Genomic DNA, 19,340 nt, shown 5'->3' on the forward strand with positions numbered 1-19,340 from the left:
GCTGAGGAGACCAAACGGTATGGTAGCTTGCCGAAAATGTTTATGTGTGAGGAATGTGTCCTATTTTTTTATTTTGCAAAAATGGCAAATTTCAATAGGAATTGATTATTTTATAAATGGACCTTGTTACATCCTCATGGCTGTCAAAAAGGCAGCATGTCCCCTAACTTCCTGGTTCATTTAACTCATTTAAGTGAAGATAAACTCAAGAGTAATTCAAGAGTAATTGCCTTTCAAAGACTTCTCACTGAGCTGCATTGGAATGTCTGTGATTGGACATCCACATAAAGTCTGTGCGGGGCTAGAATTGGTGAATTCATACAGGTGTATTCACACAGGCGAATTTCATTTTGGCGAATTCACACAGGCAAATTTCAGTCATGAAAGAGGGCTTAAGAAAGAATAGACTTAACATGTAACACTAAAATTGAAATACCATCAATGTTACTATGGTATATGGAAACAAACATTTCCATTGTAGCACAATGTTGTTTAGTAGTATCTTCTAATATAAATGCACATTACATTCACCAGCAAAAAAAACATTTTTTAGCTTCCAGGTTTCAAAAGTAGAGGTGAGCATTAGATTAGAGTGAATACGGTATATTCATAAAATATTTAGCCAAAGTTCTAAATGTTTGAGTATATCAACATTTGCTTCTAGATTTTAAGATACAGGACGTATAAAAATAAAGCCAAACATTAAAACAGCCACTCCCTTAGTAAACCTTCACCAAACTCATGCATGATCTGGGCTGACTAATTTTCCCCCATGAGTTTTTCACAAGACAATAACTGTCAAGTCCCTGAAATAATAATAATAATAATAATAATAATAATAATAATAATAATAGTAAAAGTCACGAATAGCTAGTTTTGATATATTTATATTGACAGAATGCTGAAACTTAAACCATAACAATTCCTCATATATACACATGGACATTTTGAGGGATTCATTATCACTGGAATTCAATTGAATTCACCTTTATAGTGAAATATTATTAATTTGAGACTTCTCCAGAGTTTATTGTCCATTGCTTTGCAGTCAGGACTCAGACCTTCAATTTTGGTGACTTTCACTCAACAAATCTCATCTGCCTTTACAACAGAGTTACAACTGAACTCTGTGAGAGTCTGATATAATGCTATGTAGTTGTGGTCAGGTAGAGCTGTGTTTGCCTGATGTTATCTACCGCTAGAGCTCATTTTAAACTTAGTGATAGCGCTCTCATTAAAATGTTAGTTTAGGAAATAGAGTCATGTTTTTATATTATTACTTTGGTCACTTTTTTTATTTCAAAGTCATTGGAACATCCTATCACTGTTAAAATAGTATATAAAAATATTTTACATTTAAAACAGTGATACATATTCTAAAATATAATTTACCTTTAATACAAGGGGCCACAGATCCATAACCACATTCATTACCATAACCAATGCTGAGGAGACCAAACGGCATTGTAGGATGTGAGAGGTAAGGTGTGGCATTCTGTCCAAAACGGTATTCTCCCCATGAATATTCTGAGTCAGGAAATTCTTCCCAAGTTATTCCTTTAGCAGGCTTTCCATCAATCTTCATGTCTTTCCTACCCAAGGACTGGATTGTGATAATTCCCATATTGCTATCCATATCAGGTTCCCCAAGGAGTAGATATTTAAAGCCATATTCTTGTTCAGCTGGTATTTTGGTAAGGAATGGTATAAGTTTTTGGTTGTTTAACAACCCTCCAGTTCCATAAAACAAAACCTGAATTCCACCATTAGCTTGCATAGTCAGAGGTGATGCTGGTGTGATCTCAAACTGTATCACCTCCCCATCTGCTATCATTTTTGTTCCTTTTTGTGTTCCTGATTTGTAGTCAATCCTTGTATCTTTGAAGGCCCCAACAATTACAATATCTGGATTAGGCTGGAAGGATAAACTTGGGATGAAAAATCTAGTTCCCCAACTTTCAACAGGTAAGAGCTGTTCAAAGACATGACTACAATGTCCGTATTTCTGGGTGCATGTGTGCCCACTTAGAACAGATACGGGATATTGGGCTAACACCCTTGTACCAGAGAGATCATCTGCACTCTGAAGCTGGACTACTTGGTATGGCTCCATGGCTATTGTCAGCTTGCTACCTTTCGGATAAACCTGGCCTTTGAAGTTTATGCCTCCTTTGAGATAAATATCGACAGTTGTGGTCTTATCATAAGCTATGACGGAAAACTCTTTATACTCTGTGTCAGGTCCCCATGGAGGGGTTATGATGTAATACAGCAAGCCCCATCTACGGGTTGGGTAAAGCAAAGCTCTGTCGGTGCTACCATCTTTATAACTTTGTGAAACGACCGTAATCTCCGCATCTGATTTTAGGATCACTGATTTGGAGGATGTGCCTGACCCAAAAACCTCTATGGATTCCGAAATTTCAATTCCTACAGATTGTCCTTTCTCAATCTTCTTTTCAGTCTTAAAATTAGACCCAGTAACAGAGACAGTGATTGTGGTGGAACTTGAGATGGCAGTCACAAAAAGTTGCATTTTCGAAGGATTTTGAGAATTGGCATTCTGCAAAAATGCTGTAATAAACTCCTTGCCAACTGTGGTCATATCTACAAGAGAGTAAAAATGATAAATTTTTAATTCTCAGGTCAGATTTTTTATAATACCATTGCAAGCTGAATCCTAGTGAATAAAAGGCAAATTCAGTTCTGGTTATTCCCATTTTAGCTCTGTATAGCTTGCACATCCCTTATCCACCCAGAAGACCTGAGCTTTACTTCATGTCTGAAACGCCTCTCTGACCTGGGAGTAAATATGCCACAAACTCATTGTATGTGAGATTGCACCATGTTCTACAACTGCCCGCAGTGTACTTGGAGGAACCAAAGTGCAAACTGAACAAACTGTGCTGAGAGCTCTTTGAGTACTTGAATTCCTCTATCGTCAGCTCAGACCAACTTTAGTGAATAACTATAGTAACTAAGCATCTCTATATATTTGACTGCATTTCACCACGTTATTAGGTTTGTGTATTGCTAAGATAAATAATTTGCTTGGCTATAACATTCCCCTTTACGGCCAGGCATATCACCAGTGACAGAAAATTACATTCTATCTCCTCCTATTGCGGTAAGACTAGTTTAATTATTCAAATTAATATCTAATATTACCTTTTCCTTCAGGGATCCAAGCTTCTGGCCCTTACAAATAAATGAGAAATCTTGTAATTAAATGAAACAGCATATCCATTGGAATAATTATTTAAATACACTCTAAAATGTAAATTACTGAGGAAAAATGAAAGTCATTATAATGTAAACTATGGCAGAAAGAGGTTAGTTGTGTATGTTCCTCGACACATTACCCAGAATCTCTTCACACAGAATAACTTCTAAATAATGAAGTTTTTGCTTCATTTCTAAATTAACCTTTTAGGTATTAGAACCTTTTTTTATTAACATTTTATGTATTAGAAAAAGGCAATGGCGTACTGGGCAGTGGACCCTGGGTGCCACAAGGTAGGGGGTACCACCAGGGCTGGCCAGGCTTGGTGAGGTGTGAGCTGTGTGGGCGCTGGGCAGCTGACACAGCTCACACACGCAGGGGCCAGGAGCAGGAGAACTGCACAGAGAGTTGGGGTGGAGCCAAATTGGCTGTGGGGGTGGAGCATAATCTGCAGATGGGATGGAGTTAAAGGTGGCCTCCACCTGCTACTGCTGCACACAGAGGGGAAGCAGGAAGAGGTCTCTGCTTTTCCAACACCTACAGACCAGGGACTTCAGTTACCATTCCTCCTCCAGTAGGTGAGAGTCTGTGCTGTGTGTGTGTGTGTGTGTGTGTGTAACTGTGTCTATCTGTGACTGTGTGTGTGACTGCCTGTGACCATGTGTTTGACTGTCTACCTGTGACTGTGACAGTGTCTTTGATTGTCTGCCTGTGACTGTGTGCAACTCTCTGCCAGTGACGGTGTGTCACTGCCTTTGACTGAGTGTGTAACTTTCTACCTGTGACTGTGTGTGTGAATGTCTGTCTGTGACTGTGTGTCTGTGTGTGACTGTCTGCAACTGTGTGTGTGACTGTCTGCCTATGACTCCGTGTATGACTGCCTGCCTGTGCGACTTTTTGCCTGTGCCAGTGTGTGACTATCTGCCTGTGACTGTATGTGTGACTGTCTGCCTGCTATTGTGTGTGACTGTCTATGACTGTGTGTGTGACTGTCTACCTGTGACTGTGTGTATAACTGTCTGCCTCTAACTGTGTGTGTGACTGTGTGTGACTGTAACTGAGTGTGTGTGACTGTCTCCCTATGAATGTGTGATGCTGGCGCTGCCTGTACCTGTGATGAAGTCTGCCTGTAATTGTGCGTGCTAATACCTGTTACTGTGTGTGTGTGTTTGACTCTCTGCCTGTAGCTGTGTGTGTGTAACTGTGTGTGACTGTCTGCCTGTAACTGTGTGTTTGACTGTGTGAATGACTATGTGCCTGGGACTGTGTGCATGTGACGGTATTTGACAGTATATGTGTATAACTGTGTGCATCTGACTGTGTCTGACTGTCTTCGCAATGCAGTGAGACGGCAGCTGGGACATGACGTCATCCCGGGATCAGCATCATTACAGTGCATGCAAGGGACCTGTGCAAGAAGAGCACAGAGATCTCAGTAACAACCACTGACCACCAACCCTTCACTCCAGCCCTCCCAGAGCGAGTTAGGAAGGTTGGGTGGACCTCTTATTAAATATGTGTATGTATGTGATGATTGTGTGTGTACATCTAATTATATGTGTATGTTATTGTGTGTCTGTGATTGTGTGACAAACTCCCATTTTTAAGGGAGTTTTCCATGAGTTTTTGGAAGGGCCTGCTTGCCATCCTCCTGCCCTGCGACTATGGTCCCTGTGGTGTATTTCGCTTTAAAAAGTATATTTGGGATTATTGAATTTTAAAACACCTTTTCTGCCCCTTTAAATCCATGGGAACATGTGCCTCTTCCCCTCCCCCTTTATCCTGTCCTATTGTTTCTCCAGCAGGGCGTTGTCCCAGGGGCACTGCCAGACCAGTTTAAACTGGCTGCTTTGTCCCTCCTCAATCTCCCATAAGCCCTTGCTATTTTCTGACCTCACCCTACTATAGGGCACTTTTAACATTGAAAATACACCAGCCGCACAGCCAAAATCTGTGGAACTATTTTGGGCATGAAAGCCATGCTTGCGGTTGGTCAAAAGAGACAACTTTAACCACATGGCGATCCAACTGTATTCGTGAGATCTGGGCGCTGTTCGGACATATTGAGCACTCAGATCTCAGCTATCTGGGGATATGTTGGACATATAGGTTAAACATTGTATTATATGAGTTATGTATTTTTATGTGGTTTTTGTAACAGTTTTTTTTAAATAGAGATATTTCCTGTACCTGGAGATAATTGGCTTACCACACCCACTTAAGCCAATTATCTCCAGGATAGAGGAGAAGATAGACCGGCCGCACGGCCTAAATCTGTGGAACTATTTTGGGCATGAAAGCCATGCTTGTGCTCGGTCAAATGTGACTTCCATAAAACTTTTGAACCACTGCTCTGATCTGGGTGATTTTTGGATTTGGATATGTTGTTCACTCGGATCAGGGCTATCCAGGGATGTAGGATTTGTGGGGATATGTTATTGTTTTGGGGTGTTTCTGGACTTTGGCTAAAACTGGATGTTTTCTGCCTGTGGCAATTGAGTTAGTCCATTGTGTTTGGTAATTGTATCACAGGCAGAGGAGAGGGTTTGTGTACATTAGTTGGGAGTGTCTAACTGTACAATACTGTGTTGATTGGCTGTTGTGACTTTGTGTCCTGTGCTCCACAAGGTCCACATGGGTGGTAACCTTGTGGGGAAAACTGTATATAAGATATGGCTTTGTGCTCATTAAACCAGTTCTACTTCACCCTCAATCTAGAGTCCTGTCTCTTATTGGGGGAAACAGCTACAAGGGATTGCTATGCTCTTCATACTCCCTTGGATAATCACTAAGCTCTTTTAAGAGCTTGTTCCTGCTTCCCTCTCTGGGGAAAGAGAGGTTCACCCACTGAAACCTGGAGCCTTGTCGTAGGTCCAGGGTGGGTAGTAAACGGCGAGACCCTAACCAAGCTGTGGCGGTTCGTGGGGTCTGCGGTGGTTATGGTGTCAAGTGGAGGGCTTGGAGCCCTCGGGAAGCACTAGGAGCATCCAACAATGGAGGTACCCAGTCGGAGTGCCAGGTGATCCGTTACAGATTGTATGTGTGTGGGTCTGTGATTATGTTTGTGTATGTCTGTGATTATGTGTGTGATTGTGCGTGCATCTCTGTGGTTAAGTGTGTGTGTTGTGAATATGTGTGTTTATGTATGTGATTGTGTGTGTAGGTCTGGGATTGTATGTGTGGGTCTGTGATTGTGTGTGTGTGTGTGTGTGTGTGTCTGTGGTTATGTGGGTGTATGTCTCTGATTGAGTATGTGTATATACACACACAACACCACAGATGTACACACACACAGACATACATATATTGTGTTATTGTGTGTGTGTATATAAATGTGTATGTGTTTAGTAGACAGCTCCCTTATTTGGTGTCTTTAAATATTGCAATCTCACATAAGGATAACAAATAAGTGAGTTCACTACTAAATGATTGAAAGATTAAAATTAAGAAAAGGTTTTTTTTTTTTATTTTGATTGTTTAGCTGTTCCGATAAAGTTTGTGTTGGATTCATGTTTAGATAATTTCTAAATTATTACTACTTATTTTCTCTACTGGATTTGAGTTTTTGCCACCTCTGCCTGTATGGCACCAAGTGAAGATCCACAACCAAAAAACCATTGGGATTTTTCAAACAAATATTTTCAAAATTGTACTGCAAAATACATACTTGGTGCATTTTCCCACCATTTGACAGCCAATGGCAGCATATTACCCCATCTCCTAGTGAAAGTTTTTAGTGTGTGTCACAGTTTTGACTGTGGTATCTTATGTGCCCCCCCACCCCCCATATATTGTTCCTAGAGTTGCCTCTGTGGCTTCATATGTGTCAGTGTGTGTCTGTTTGTCTATTTACCTGTATGTGTGTCAGTGTGTGTCTGTTTGTCTATGTACCTGTATGTGTGTCAGTGTGTGTCTGTTTGTCTATGTACCTGCATGTGTGTCAGTGTGTATATATGTGTGTGTATGTGTATATGTGCATACATCTCAGAATCTCGCCAACACTTAACACAAATGCACCCCTGTATTTCAACATCAACACTTCATTCAAACCCCACCATTATATATAACCACACCACTGCATTCAAAAACCCCACTACACACAAATGCATGCTTGCATTCAAACGCCAACACTACATACAAACACACACCTATATTCGCTCAAATATACTCCATACAAAAACATGCGTACATTCAAACACACAAACACTGCTCAGTGCTAAATACATTTTTAAAAATTACGGTTGTTTTTTACATTTTAAAGTGGGGGGAGGGGGTGCCAAAAATAGGACCCGCCCCGGTTGCCAAATGCACAAGGTACGCCACTGAAAAAAGGTAATTAACATGAATGATGTGTTCATCATGTATACATGTATGTAATACGTTGTGTGTGTGTGTGTGTTTGGACTAATAGACGTATAATCCTAGATTAAAAGGATATATATATATAAACATAAAATTGATTTAGAATTTAAATGACATTTTATCATATTATATATTAAAACAAAAAATATGTTGTTGCATGCACACCATTTGACAATTTAATGCCAATAAAACGATGCAGAGTCTCTTCACACAGAAACTATTCACATTGATTTATAAATTACCATTTACTCCGGGAATCCTGCCTTCTGGACCTTAGAAAAAAATGTGATTTTCAGACACATATACCTTTTACATTATTTCAGAGTCACCAGATACTTTAAATATTAAAATGAATTCCAAAAGTACCTGTTCCTGCAGAAATCCAGCTTTCTTGTCCTCAGGATTTCATAAATTGAGATTGACTACGTTGATACATTCATCAAATGATATCAATACTTTCCTACATTTATTCTGACTAATCGTGAGCATTGCAAAAGTATTTAGTTCATCCACAAATAAAATCCCGCAAATATAGGTAAGAAAATAGAAAATAATCAAGGCACACCGGTAACATTCAAGGCAGACTTTATCGGAAGCCAACGGCAACATTTTCTCACAAGAACCTTCATGGCTTGATAAAGACTAAACGTTGAGTCTAAACGTTGCTTTTCACTTCCGATAAGGTTTGTGTTGGATGCATTTTTACATCATTTCTAAATTATTACTATTTTCTCTACTGGATTTGAGTTTTAGCCCCCTCTACCTGTGGCACCAAGTGAAGATCCATAACCAAAAAACCATTGGGATTTTTGAACTTATCTTTTCAAAACTGGGCCAATCAGTGTACGGCAAAATACATACTTGGTGCATTTTCCCACCATTTGGCTGACAAATCAAGGGAGAAAAAGTAACCAATTCAGGGGAAAAAAGGTAGCAGTAAAAAATTTAATATTTGTATGGCAATCCCACGTAAGACAATATACAACCGTATATTATAAGAAAATGTCAAGGTAAATAAATCTCCCATAGTTCTCTAGCACCTACTCTTTCGATCTGCGAGCCTCAAGCATTATAGAGAAACACATGCCGCAAACTAACAGCTAACAATGATAACGTAAAAAACAAATAAAAGAAGTCTCGTGACGTTTCCAAACTTGAATGAAAAACAATGGCTCATGAGGCAAAATACTGGAGTCGAAACTCAAGCTGATATGCGAGACAAAGACTTAAAAACCAAGGTAAATCAAGGGAATGGACACGGTAAATAAGCAAGCCATCAAAGCTAGTCATAGATTACACTTTCGGTATATCACAGCAAAACAAGAGCAAGTCAAACAATGCAATCTTAATTCAAACCTGAAGACATACATACCCATCCTGAAATTGGACCTAAATTCCAAAGAAGGGAAGGCAAGATAAAGGGTTGGAAAATATTTGCCTCCTGTCATTAATACAATTAAGATTATAAGATAGCATAATATACAATTTTATTACACGACAAAAGGCTTCAAATTTAGCTGTTTTAACGCACTGCTCATGCAGAAAGATGGAAATGAAATTGTCTGAATGTATCCACTCGAGGCCAGCATGCAGATCTCAGGATGTCACCCAAAGAGGCTCCTGCTACAAGGCCCTGAGATGCTGCCGCACACTCACATATAATATATGATTGTCATTTGTCTTACTCCATTATGCTATGGAAATTAATCTGCACACCAAAGGATGGATCCACTGAGCCAAAGTAGTGGAAGAGACCAGTTTGTGAGGTTGGATATAAGAAATAAGGTTATGACCAGAATGGTAAGAGCACGGAGGATAAGTAACCTCTAGATTTCGAGACAGAATGAAGACAATGCAGAGCTCAGGGATATCCTGAAAGTAAGGATACCGAAGAGGAATCCGACTTTGCACATCTGGAAATAGAGAAAGTAACCCTACCTGAAGAAAAAGAAAATGCCTCAACATCAAAGGTGTGCACATCGGAACGCGTTGCAAGGAAACACGACACAAAAGGAGGGTGACATTAGACACAAATCCACGTTATCTGACCAGTTCTGAAGGAAACAAAGAATGAGACCCAAATGCCAGAAGATATAATATTTGTGAGCAGGAGGTTGTGTTAAGTTGATATCACAAAGATGCAATGCACACTAAGGGATCATGACCAATCCGAGAACTTTGCACTGGGACATGAGCCACCGATATAGCAGACTGCACAACCTTATTAAATGAATAAAAATGCGTGAGCTCCTTGATTCAGCCATTCCTGAAGAACTTGAACAGTACTTTGGAAATCATGGTATATGGAGAAAATGTGAAAGCACCCTGTTTTGACTATTCTTGAAGAAAGGCATCCGCTGGTGCTTCTGCCAATCACTGGAGTCTCTCCAATGCTTAGAAAGCCAGTCCGCTGTCCAGTATGTTGATCTCGGACGATAACCCACTTGTAGTGTAATGTTGCACTGAAAGCAAAATTTCCTTTATTACCTACAGACCTTGCTCCTCCTTGATGGTTGTACTGTACTGCAGAAATGTTTTCCATTTTAAATAAGACACAGCAGTTAGAAAGATGGTTGGCTATACGGAGAATGACAAGTGAGCCTGCAATCAATTCCAGACAGTTGATATGTAAGGTCACCTGTAGCAACATCCACACATGTCACTCCTAAACCCCATAAGCTTGTGTCCAATTCCACAATGTAATCTGGAGTGGGTCGAAATCACCTTGCTATTCCAGGCATTCATGTGGAGCAGACACAAGCGGAGTGTGCTGCAGATGTCTGGGGTGAGAGGTGACCAGCTGATCATAAGAAGTTGTCTCCTGAAGAAATCTGTCCTTTAAACGTTGTATGGCTTGATAAAGAAGGGGTCCTGGATGAATCGACTCATTAAATGAGCAAAAAAGCAAAGGGGAATCTGGTCTTTCCACAGAACATTCCTTATTTCCTTTCATATTGTGATGATCCTCAACTGTGGGAGGCATAGGACACATTCAGATGCATCTATCTCAAAACGTAGGAATTGAACTTCATAAGACGGAGAGAGAGACAAATTCTCCCACTTTGCAGTGAAACGCCACCTCTGTTCATGTGAACGCTACTCACCTATACTGCAGACAGAACTCCGTTCATACGGACACCAGCTTACGAACACAGCAAAAACAGAAGTCTGTTCATGAGAACGTTGCTGCTTCCATGTGCAACCACACAGAAGGAAAATCAAAGGGCACACGCACGCCGATACAAAGACTTTTAAAGGTACAGGAGGTGGAGACCATGGTGAAACCTCAATTAACAAGACCACCCACTTTCCTTATTTAAGTCGCACACACCCTTCACTCTTTGCTCAGTTGTACTGTGCTCCTGATTGTGTAAAGACTTTCAGAGACTCTCCTGTTGTATCCTGATCCTGTTCCTGATTTTGACCCTTGCCTGTATCATCGCTTCTGAACCTGTGCCGCCTGTCCTGACCTCTGGCTTCCCCGACTATTCGCTTTGTCTAATCCTTTGGTACTGCGAACTTGGTTTTTTGCCTTCAGCATCTTTCTGCATCTTATGTTCCGTCTACTAAACTGTGTTCCTGACACCTGTCAAGTCAAAGAAAATGCTGTCCATCTCCCTCAAGATAACGGGCCAAGAGCTGCGCTGAACTTGGGAGTCTAACTTCAATGATTCTCTGACATAAGGGGCCTTTTTTGGCTTGGACCTGACCCTTTAGGTTGTGAGGTTCAGGACTGTTATCCTTTCAATAACACTTCATGGCCCTAACCAGCTCCCTCACTAAGGTGACGGGTATGTGAATTCTAAAAAGGCAGGAACTACTGCATTGATCAGTACCTGGAGGCTCTGACCTTGTGCAGGTGAGTCTCCCATGGTTGTAGGTACACAAACAGTGTTGCACCTATGAGGAGGCAGGAGCAGCCAGTGAGAAACAGACTCATAAAGTCACTCACAAAGACTTACTGGCCACAAACATAACACTATATTGGGAATTTTACCTTGTAAGAATAAGGCCATGGACAGACTGCATTGTGATGAAGGCCACACTAGTTCGATTCACTAACGGAGATCAGGAATTCCAAGATGTTCAATGCAAGTGCAAATGGGTCTACAGGAGACGTTCTCCGTGGGCACAGAGGTCTCACGCAAGTTAGGAAAGGCTGGATAAGTCTTTTGAGACCTTAAGCCAAATATAAAATCAGAGAAAAAATTGCATGCTTGCAAAAAAAAGTAAAATGTAAATGAGGCTTTACAGAAAATAAAAATAGGAAAAACAATAAGGAATAAAACAAAGTCGTCAATAAAGTGATCATTAGAGTAATAAATAAATGGATACAGACCTAAATATAGAGAGAATAAAGTCAAACAATTATTTAGGGACAAGACTATATTCACCATGTAGTAATAAACATAAATAAAGCCACATCAGCCCACTAAAAGCAGGAGGCAGCGTTACTCTGAGCTGTGCTGTTAAGGAGCAGCAAAGACAGATGAGGTCCTAGAGAAGTATTGGAGATTTATATACATTCATGTTTTCTGATTGGTTAATCCCATTTGGTTAACATGAGCTGCTGTGGAGTTCTAGTAAAGATAGATTTTAGCAAAATAAGCAGCCAGCCACTGGGTAAATAGTTTGGATTTTTTGAGGGAAATTGGTCCAAATTTGATGCATCCACTTCCCGGATTTAAACAATCTGGGTCCTGAATTGAGCTGTCTGGCAGAGTTCGGTAAGGCTGAAAGCTGGACCTAATTCAAGCCCATTCAGCGCCTGCAGTGCAGAATCCAGACATTGTTACACAGCATGAACAAGGTTTGGATTTTGAAGTGCGCATGGCCACGTACAGCACCAGATGGTTTTGCCCTGTTCGATACGGGCCTATTTGGACATTAGTGAACAACTCTGTAAAAATAATCACATTTATTTGTTTATTACCTTTTCCTCCAGGAATCAAAACTTCCAGTCCTTGGGAAATAGGGAACAAATGTTCATGAAATTTACAGTTTTCTAAATTAACGCAATTGCATTCATATATTGTAATTATTTAATTGAAGAAAAATAAATAATCTGCCAAGTCTTACAGAAATATGGATAATCACTCTACACTTTAAATATGAGGATTTATCTCTAAATTACCATTTACCAATTACCAGGTAGCAGACCTTCCAGAACTTAGAAAAGTAAAGAAAACATTTGGTGTAACGTTAGTGATTTTTATAAATTTTTAGAGGTACGCTAATGCTACATAATCTTCCTGTGCTTTTAATATGTACATTCATTTGTAAATTACCTTTTCCTCCAAGGATCCCACCTTTAGGTCCTTAGAAAATAATGAGATGTACTTCAGTAAAAAATAAACTGAATATTAAGATAGTTTTTTCATTTTTCTACTTTATTTCTACTTAAAATATTCCAGTTAGAATTGGCCCGTACCTAGCGAATCTGTGACAATTGCCAGATGCATTCGTTGTCCGGATTAAATCAGTGCTTTTGCATCAGAACCCAATTCCAAGTGTAGGATTCATAATATTCACACAGCACCAGTTTTACAAAAATTCAAAACTTATTTCAATTTGGATCCATATTTGACGAATTCAGACTTGGATTTTAACAATTTGGGTCCAGAGTTCAGCTTTATGGCAGAGTTCAGTCAAGCTGAAATTTGGACAAAATTCAAGCCCATTCAGCGCCTGCAGTGCAGAATCCAGACATTGTTACACAGCATGAACAAGGTTTGGATTTTGAAGTGCGCATGGCCACGTACAGCACCAGATTTTTTTTGCCCTGTTCGATACGGGGCCATTTGGACTTTAGTAAAAAAAACCCTGTAAATTTTTCACATGTATTTGTGTATTACCTTTTCCTTCAGGAATCAAAACTTCCAGTCCTTGGGAAATAGGGAAAAAACTTTAATAACATTTACACTTTTCTAGAATAACGCAATTGCATTCATATATTGTAATTATTTAATTGAAGAAAAATCAATAATCTGCCGAGCATTACAATAATATGGATAATCACTCTACACTTTAAATATTAGCATTTATCTCTAAATTACCATTTCCTCCAGGTAGCAGACCTTCCAGAACTTAGAAAAGAAAAGAAAACATTTGGTGTAACGTTAGTGATTTTTATACATTTTTAGAGGTATGCTAATGCTACAGAATCTTCCTGTGCTTTTAATATGTACATTTATTTGTAAATTACCTTTTCCTCCAAGGATCCCACCTTTAGGTCCTTAAAAAATAATGAGATGTACTTCAGTAATAGATTTAATGAATTTTAAGATTGGTTTTTCATTTTTCTACTTTATTTCTACTTAAAATATTCCAGTTAGAATTGGCCCGTACCTAGCGAATCTTTAACAATTGCCAGATGCATTCGTTGTCCGAATTAAATCAGTGCTTTTTGCATCCGAACGCAATTCCAAGTGTAGGATTCAGAATATTCACACAGCACCAGTTTTACAAAAATTCTAAACTTTTTAAATTTGGATCCATATTTGACGAATTCAGACTTGGATTTTAACAATTTGGGTCCAGAATTCAGCTTTATGGCAGAGTTCAGTCAAGCTGAAATTTGGACAAAATTCAAGCCCATTCAGTGCCTGCAATGCAGAATCCAGACATTGTTACACAGCATGAACAAGGTTTGGATTTTGAAGTGCACATGGCCACGTACAGCACCAGATTTTTTTTGCCCTGTTCGATACGGGGCCATTTGGACATTAGTAAAAAAAAAACTGAAAAATATTCACATTTAATTGTTTATTACCTTTTCCTTCAGGAATCAAAACTTCCAGTCCTTGGGAAATAGGGAAAAAACTTTAATGAAATTTACACTTTTCTGGAATAACGCAATTGCATTCATATATTGTAATTATTTAATTGAAGTAAAATCAATAATCTGCCGAGCATTACAATAATATGGAAAATCACTCTACACTTTAAATATTAGCATTTATCTCTAAATTGCCATTTCCTCCAGGTAGCAGACCTTCCAGAACTTATAAAAAAAAAAGAAAACATTTGGTGTAACGTTAGTGATTTTTATACAATTTTTAGAGGTATGCTAATGCTACAGAATCTTCCTGTGCTTTTAATATGTACATTTATTTGTAAATTACCTTTTCCTCCAAGGATCCCACCTTTAGGTCCTTAGAAAACAATGAGATGTACTTCAGTAATAGATAAAATGAATTTTAAGATTGGTTTTTCATTTTTCTACTTTATTTCTACTTAAAATATTCCAGTTAGAATTGGCCCGTACATAGCGAATCTTTAACAATTGCAAGATGCATTCGTTGTCCGAATTAAATCAGTGCTTTTTGCATCCAAACCCAATTCCAAGTGTAGGATTCAGAATATTCACACAGCACCAGTTTTACAAAAAAAAGAAACTTTTTTCAATTTGGATCCATATTTGACGAATTCAGACTTGGATTTTAACAATTTGGGTCCGGAATTCAGCTGTCTGGCAGAGTTCGGTCAAGCTGAAATTTGGACTGAATTTAAGCCCATTCAGCGCCTGCAGTGCAGAATCCAGACATTGTTACACAGCATGAACAAGGTTTGGATTTTGAAGTGCACATGGCCACGTACAGCACCAGATTTTTTTGCCCTGTTCGATACGGGGCCATTTGGACATTAGTAAAAAAAAAAACTGAAAAATATTCACATTTAATTGTTTATTACCTTTTCCTTCAGGAATCAAAACTTCCAGTCCTTGGGAAATGGGGACAAAACTTTAATGAAATTTAAACTTTTCTAGAATAACGCAATTGCATTCATATATTGTAAATATTTAATTGAAGAAAAATCAATAATCTGCCGTGCATTACAATAATATGGATAATAACTCTACACTTTAAATATTAGCATTTATCTCTAAATTACCATTTCCTCCAGGTAGCAGACCTTCCAGAACTTAGAAAAGAAAAGAAAACATTTGTGTAACGTTAGTGATTTTTATAAATTTTTAGAGGTACGCTAATGCTACAGAATCTTCCAGTGCTTTTAATATGTACATTTATTTGTAAATTACCTTTTTCTCCAAGGATCCCACCTTTAGGTCCTTAAAAAATAATGAGATGTACTTCAGTAAAAGATATAATTAATTTTAAGATTGGTTTTTCATTTTTCTACTTAATTTCTACTTAAAATATTCCAGTTAGAATTGGCCCGTACCTAGCGAATCTTTAACAATTGCCAGATGCATTCGTTGTCCGAATTAAATCAGTGCTTTTTGCATCCGAACCCAATTCCAAGTGTAGGATTCAGAATATTCACACAGCACCAGTTTTACAAAAATTCAAAACTTTTTTTCAATTTGGATCCATATTTGACGAATTCAGACTTGGATTTTAACAATTTGGGTCCGGAATTCAGCTGTCTGGCAGAGTTCGGTCAAGCTGAAATTTGGACTAAATTTAAGCCCATTCAGTGCCTGCAGTGCAGAATCTAGACATTGTTACACAGCATGAACAAGGTTTGGATTTTGAAGTGCACATGGCCCCGTATAGCACCAGATGGTTTTGTCCTGTTCGATGCGGGGCCATTTGGACTTTAGTAAAAAAAAAAAACTGAAAAATATTCACATTTATTTGTTTATTACCTTTTACTTCAGGAATCAAAACTTCAAGTCCTTGGGAAATAGGGAAAAAACTTTCATGAAATTTACACTTTTCTAGAATAACACAATTGCATTCATATATTGTAATTATTTTATTGAAGAAAAATCAATAATCTGCCGAGCATTACAATAATATGGATAATCACTCTACACTTTAAATATTAGCATTTATCTCTAAATTACCATTTCCTCCAGGTAGCAGACCTTCCAGAACTTAGAAAAGAAAAGAAAACATTTGATGTAACGTTAGTGATTTTTATACATTTTTAGAGGTATGCTAATGCTACAGAATCTTCCTGTGCTTTTAATATGTACATTTATTTGTAAATTACCTTTTCCTCCAAGGATCCCACCTTTAGGTCCTTAAAAAATAATGAGATGTACTTCAGTAATAGATTTAATGAATTTTAAGATTGGTTTTTCATTTTTCTACTTTATTTCTACTTAAAATATTCCAGTTAGAATTGGCCCGTACCTAGCGAATCTTTAACAATTTCCAGATGCATTCGTTGTCCTAATTAAATCAGTGCTTATGCATCCGAACCCAATTCCAAATATAGGATTCAGAATATTCACACAGCACCAGTTTTACAAAAATGTGAAACTTTTTTCAATTTGGAACCATATTTTACGAATTCAGACTTGGATTTTAACAATTTGGGTCCAGAATTCAGCTTTATGGCAGAGTTCAGTCAAGCTGAAATTTGGACAAAATTCAAGCCCATTCAGCGCCTGCAGTGCATAATCCAGACATTGTTACATAGCATGAACAAGATTTGGATTTTGAAGTGCACATGGCCACGTACAGCACCAGATTTTTTTGCCCTGTTCGATACGGGGCCATTTGGACATTAGTAAAAAAAAAAACTGACAAATATTCACATTTAATTGTTTATTACCTTTTCCTTCAGGAATCAAAACTTCCAGTCCTTGGGAAATAGGGAAAAAACTAATGAAATTTACACTTTTCTAGAATAACGCAATTGCATTCATATATTGTAATTATTTAATTGAAGAAAAATCAATAATCTGCCGTGCATTACAATAATATGGATAATCACTCTACACTTTAAATATTAGCATTTATCTCTAAATTACCATTTCCTCCAGGTAGCAGACCTTCCAGAACTTAGAAAAGAAAAGAAAACATTTGGTGTAACGTTAGTGATTTTTATATATTTTTAGAGGTATGCTAATGCTACAGAATCTTCCTGTGCTTTTAATATGTACATTTATTTGTAAATTACCTTTTCCTCCAAGGATCCCACCTTTAGGTCCTTAAAAAATAATGAGATGTACTTCAGTAATAGATAAAATGAATTTTAAGATTGGTTTTTCATTTTTCTACTTTATTTCTACTTAAAATATTCCAGTTAGAATTGGCCCGTACCTAGCGAATCTTTAACAATTGCCAGATGCATTCGTTGTCCGAATTAAATCAGTGCTTTTTGCATCCGAACCCAATTCCAAGTGTAGGATTCAGAATATTCACACAGCACCAGTTTTACAAAAATTCTAAACTTTTTCAATTTGGATCCATATTTGACAAATTCAGACTTGGATTTTAACAATTTGGGTCCAGAATTCAGCTTTATGGCAGAGTTCAGTCAAGCTGAAATTTGGACAAAATTCAAGCCCATTCAGCGCCTGCAGTGCAGAATCCAGACATTGTTACATAGCATGAACAAGGTTTGGATTTTGAAGTGCACATGGCCACGTACAGCACCAGATTTTTTTGCCCTGTTCGATACGGGGCCATTTGGACATTAGTAAAAAAAAAACCTGAAAAATATTCACATTTAATTGTTTATTACCTTTTCCTTCAGGAATCAAAACTTCCAGTCCTTGGGAAATAGGGAAAAAACTTTAATGAAATTTACACTTTTCTAGAATAACGCAATTGCATTCATATATTGTAATTATTTAATTGAAGTAAAATCAATAATCTGCCGAGCATTACAATAATATGGATAATCACTCTACACTTTAAATATTAGCATTTATCTCTAAATTACCATTTCCTCCAGGTAGCAGACCTTCCAGAACTTAGAAAAAAAAAGAAAACATTTGGTGTAACGTTAGTGATTTTTATACAATTTTTAGAGGTATGCTAATGCTACAGAATCTTCCTGTGCTTTTAATATGTACATTTATGTGCAAATTACCTTTTCCTCCAAGGATCCCACCTTTAGGTCCTTAAAAAATAATGAGATGTACTTCAGTAATAGATAAAATGAATTTTAAGATTGGTTTTTCATTTTTCTACTTTATTTCTACTTAAAATATTCCAGTTAGAATTGGCCCGTACCTAGCGAATCTTTAACAATTGCCAGATGCATTCGTTGTCCGAATTAAATCAGTGCTTTTTGCATCCGAACGCAATTCCAAGTGTAGGATTCAGAATATTCACACAGCACCAGTTTTACAAAAATTCTAAACTTTTTCAATTTGGATCCATATTTGACAAATTCAGACTTGGATTTTAACAATTTGGGTCCAGAATTCAGCTTTATGGCAGAGTTCAGTCAAGCTGAAATTTGGACAAAATTCAAGCCCATTCAGCGCCTGCAGTGCAGAATCCAGACATTGTTACACAGCATGAACAAGGTTTGGATTTTGAAGTGCACATGGCCCCGTATAGCACCAGATGGTTTTGTCCTGTTCGATGCGGGGCCATTAGGACTTTAGTAAAAAAAAAAACCTGAAAAATATTCACATTTATTTGTTTATTACCTTTTACTTCAGGAATCAAAACTTCAAGTCCTTGGGAAATAGGGAAAAAACTTTCATGAAATTTACACTTTTCTAGAATAACACAATTGCATTCATATATTGTAATTATTTTATTGAAGAAAAATCAATAATCTGCCGAGCATTACAATAATATGGATAATCACTCTACACTTTAAATATTAGCATTTATCTCTAATTTACCATTTCCTCCAGGTAGCAGACCTTCCAGAACTTAGAAAAGAAAAGAAAACATTTGGTGTAACGTTAGTGATTTTTATACATTTTTAGAGGTACGCTAATGCTACAGAATCTTCCTGTGCTTTTAATATGTACATTTATTTGTAAATTACCTTTTCCTCCAAGGATCCCACCTTTAGGTCCTTAGAAAATAAT

General features: G+C 37.8%; 1 protein-coding gene across 1 annotated transcript in view; it reads right to left on the reverse strand.

The window, feature by feature from the left end:
- LOC134577697 (uncharacterized) overlaps window positions 1-19,340 on the reverse strand; it is a 131,032-nt gene that overhangs the window by 33,602 nt on the left and 78,090 nt on the right. The window contains exons 28-39 of the mRNA XM_063436559.1: window positions 18,948-19,019; window positions 18,029-18,058; window positions 17,114-17,143; window positions 16,197-16,268; window positions 15,627-15,656; window positions 15,479-15,508; window positions 14,358-14,387; window positions 13,441-13,470; window positions 12,519-12,548; window positions 7,828-7,857; window positions 3,169-3,198; window positions 1,393-2,607 (exon numbers count right to left, since the gene is read on the reverse strand). Of these exons, the coding sequence (XP_063292629.1) occupies window positions 1,393-2,607; window positions 3,169-3,198; window positions 7,828-7,857; window positions 12,519-12,548; window positions 13,441-13,470; window positions 14,358-14,387; window positions 15,479-15,508; window positions 15,627-15,656; window positions 16,197-16,268; window positions 17,114-17,143; window positions 18,029-18,058; window positions 18,948-19,019 (1,629 nt within the window). The remainder of the gene's footprint in view (window positions 1-1,392; window positions 2,608-3,168; window positions 3,199-7,827; window positions 7,858-12,518; window positions 12,549-13,440; window positions 13,471-14,357; window positions 14,388-15,478; window positions 15,509-15,626; window positions 15,657-16,196; window positions 16,269-17,113; window positions 17,144-18,028; window positions 18,059-18,947; window positions 19,020-19,340) is intronic.

Source organism: Pelobates fuscus, chromosome 11 (assembly GCF_036172605.1).
Source record: "Pelobates fuscus isolate aPelFus1 chromosome 11, aPelFus1.pri, whole genome shotgun sequence".
NCBI classification, from domain to species: domain Eukaryota; kingdom Metazoa; phylum Chordata; class Amphibia; order Anura; family Pelobatidae; genus Pelobates; species Pelobates fuscus.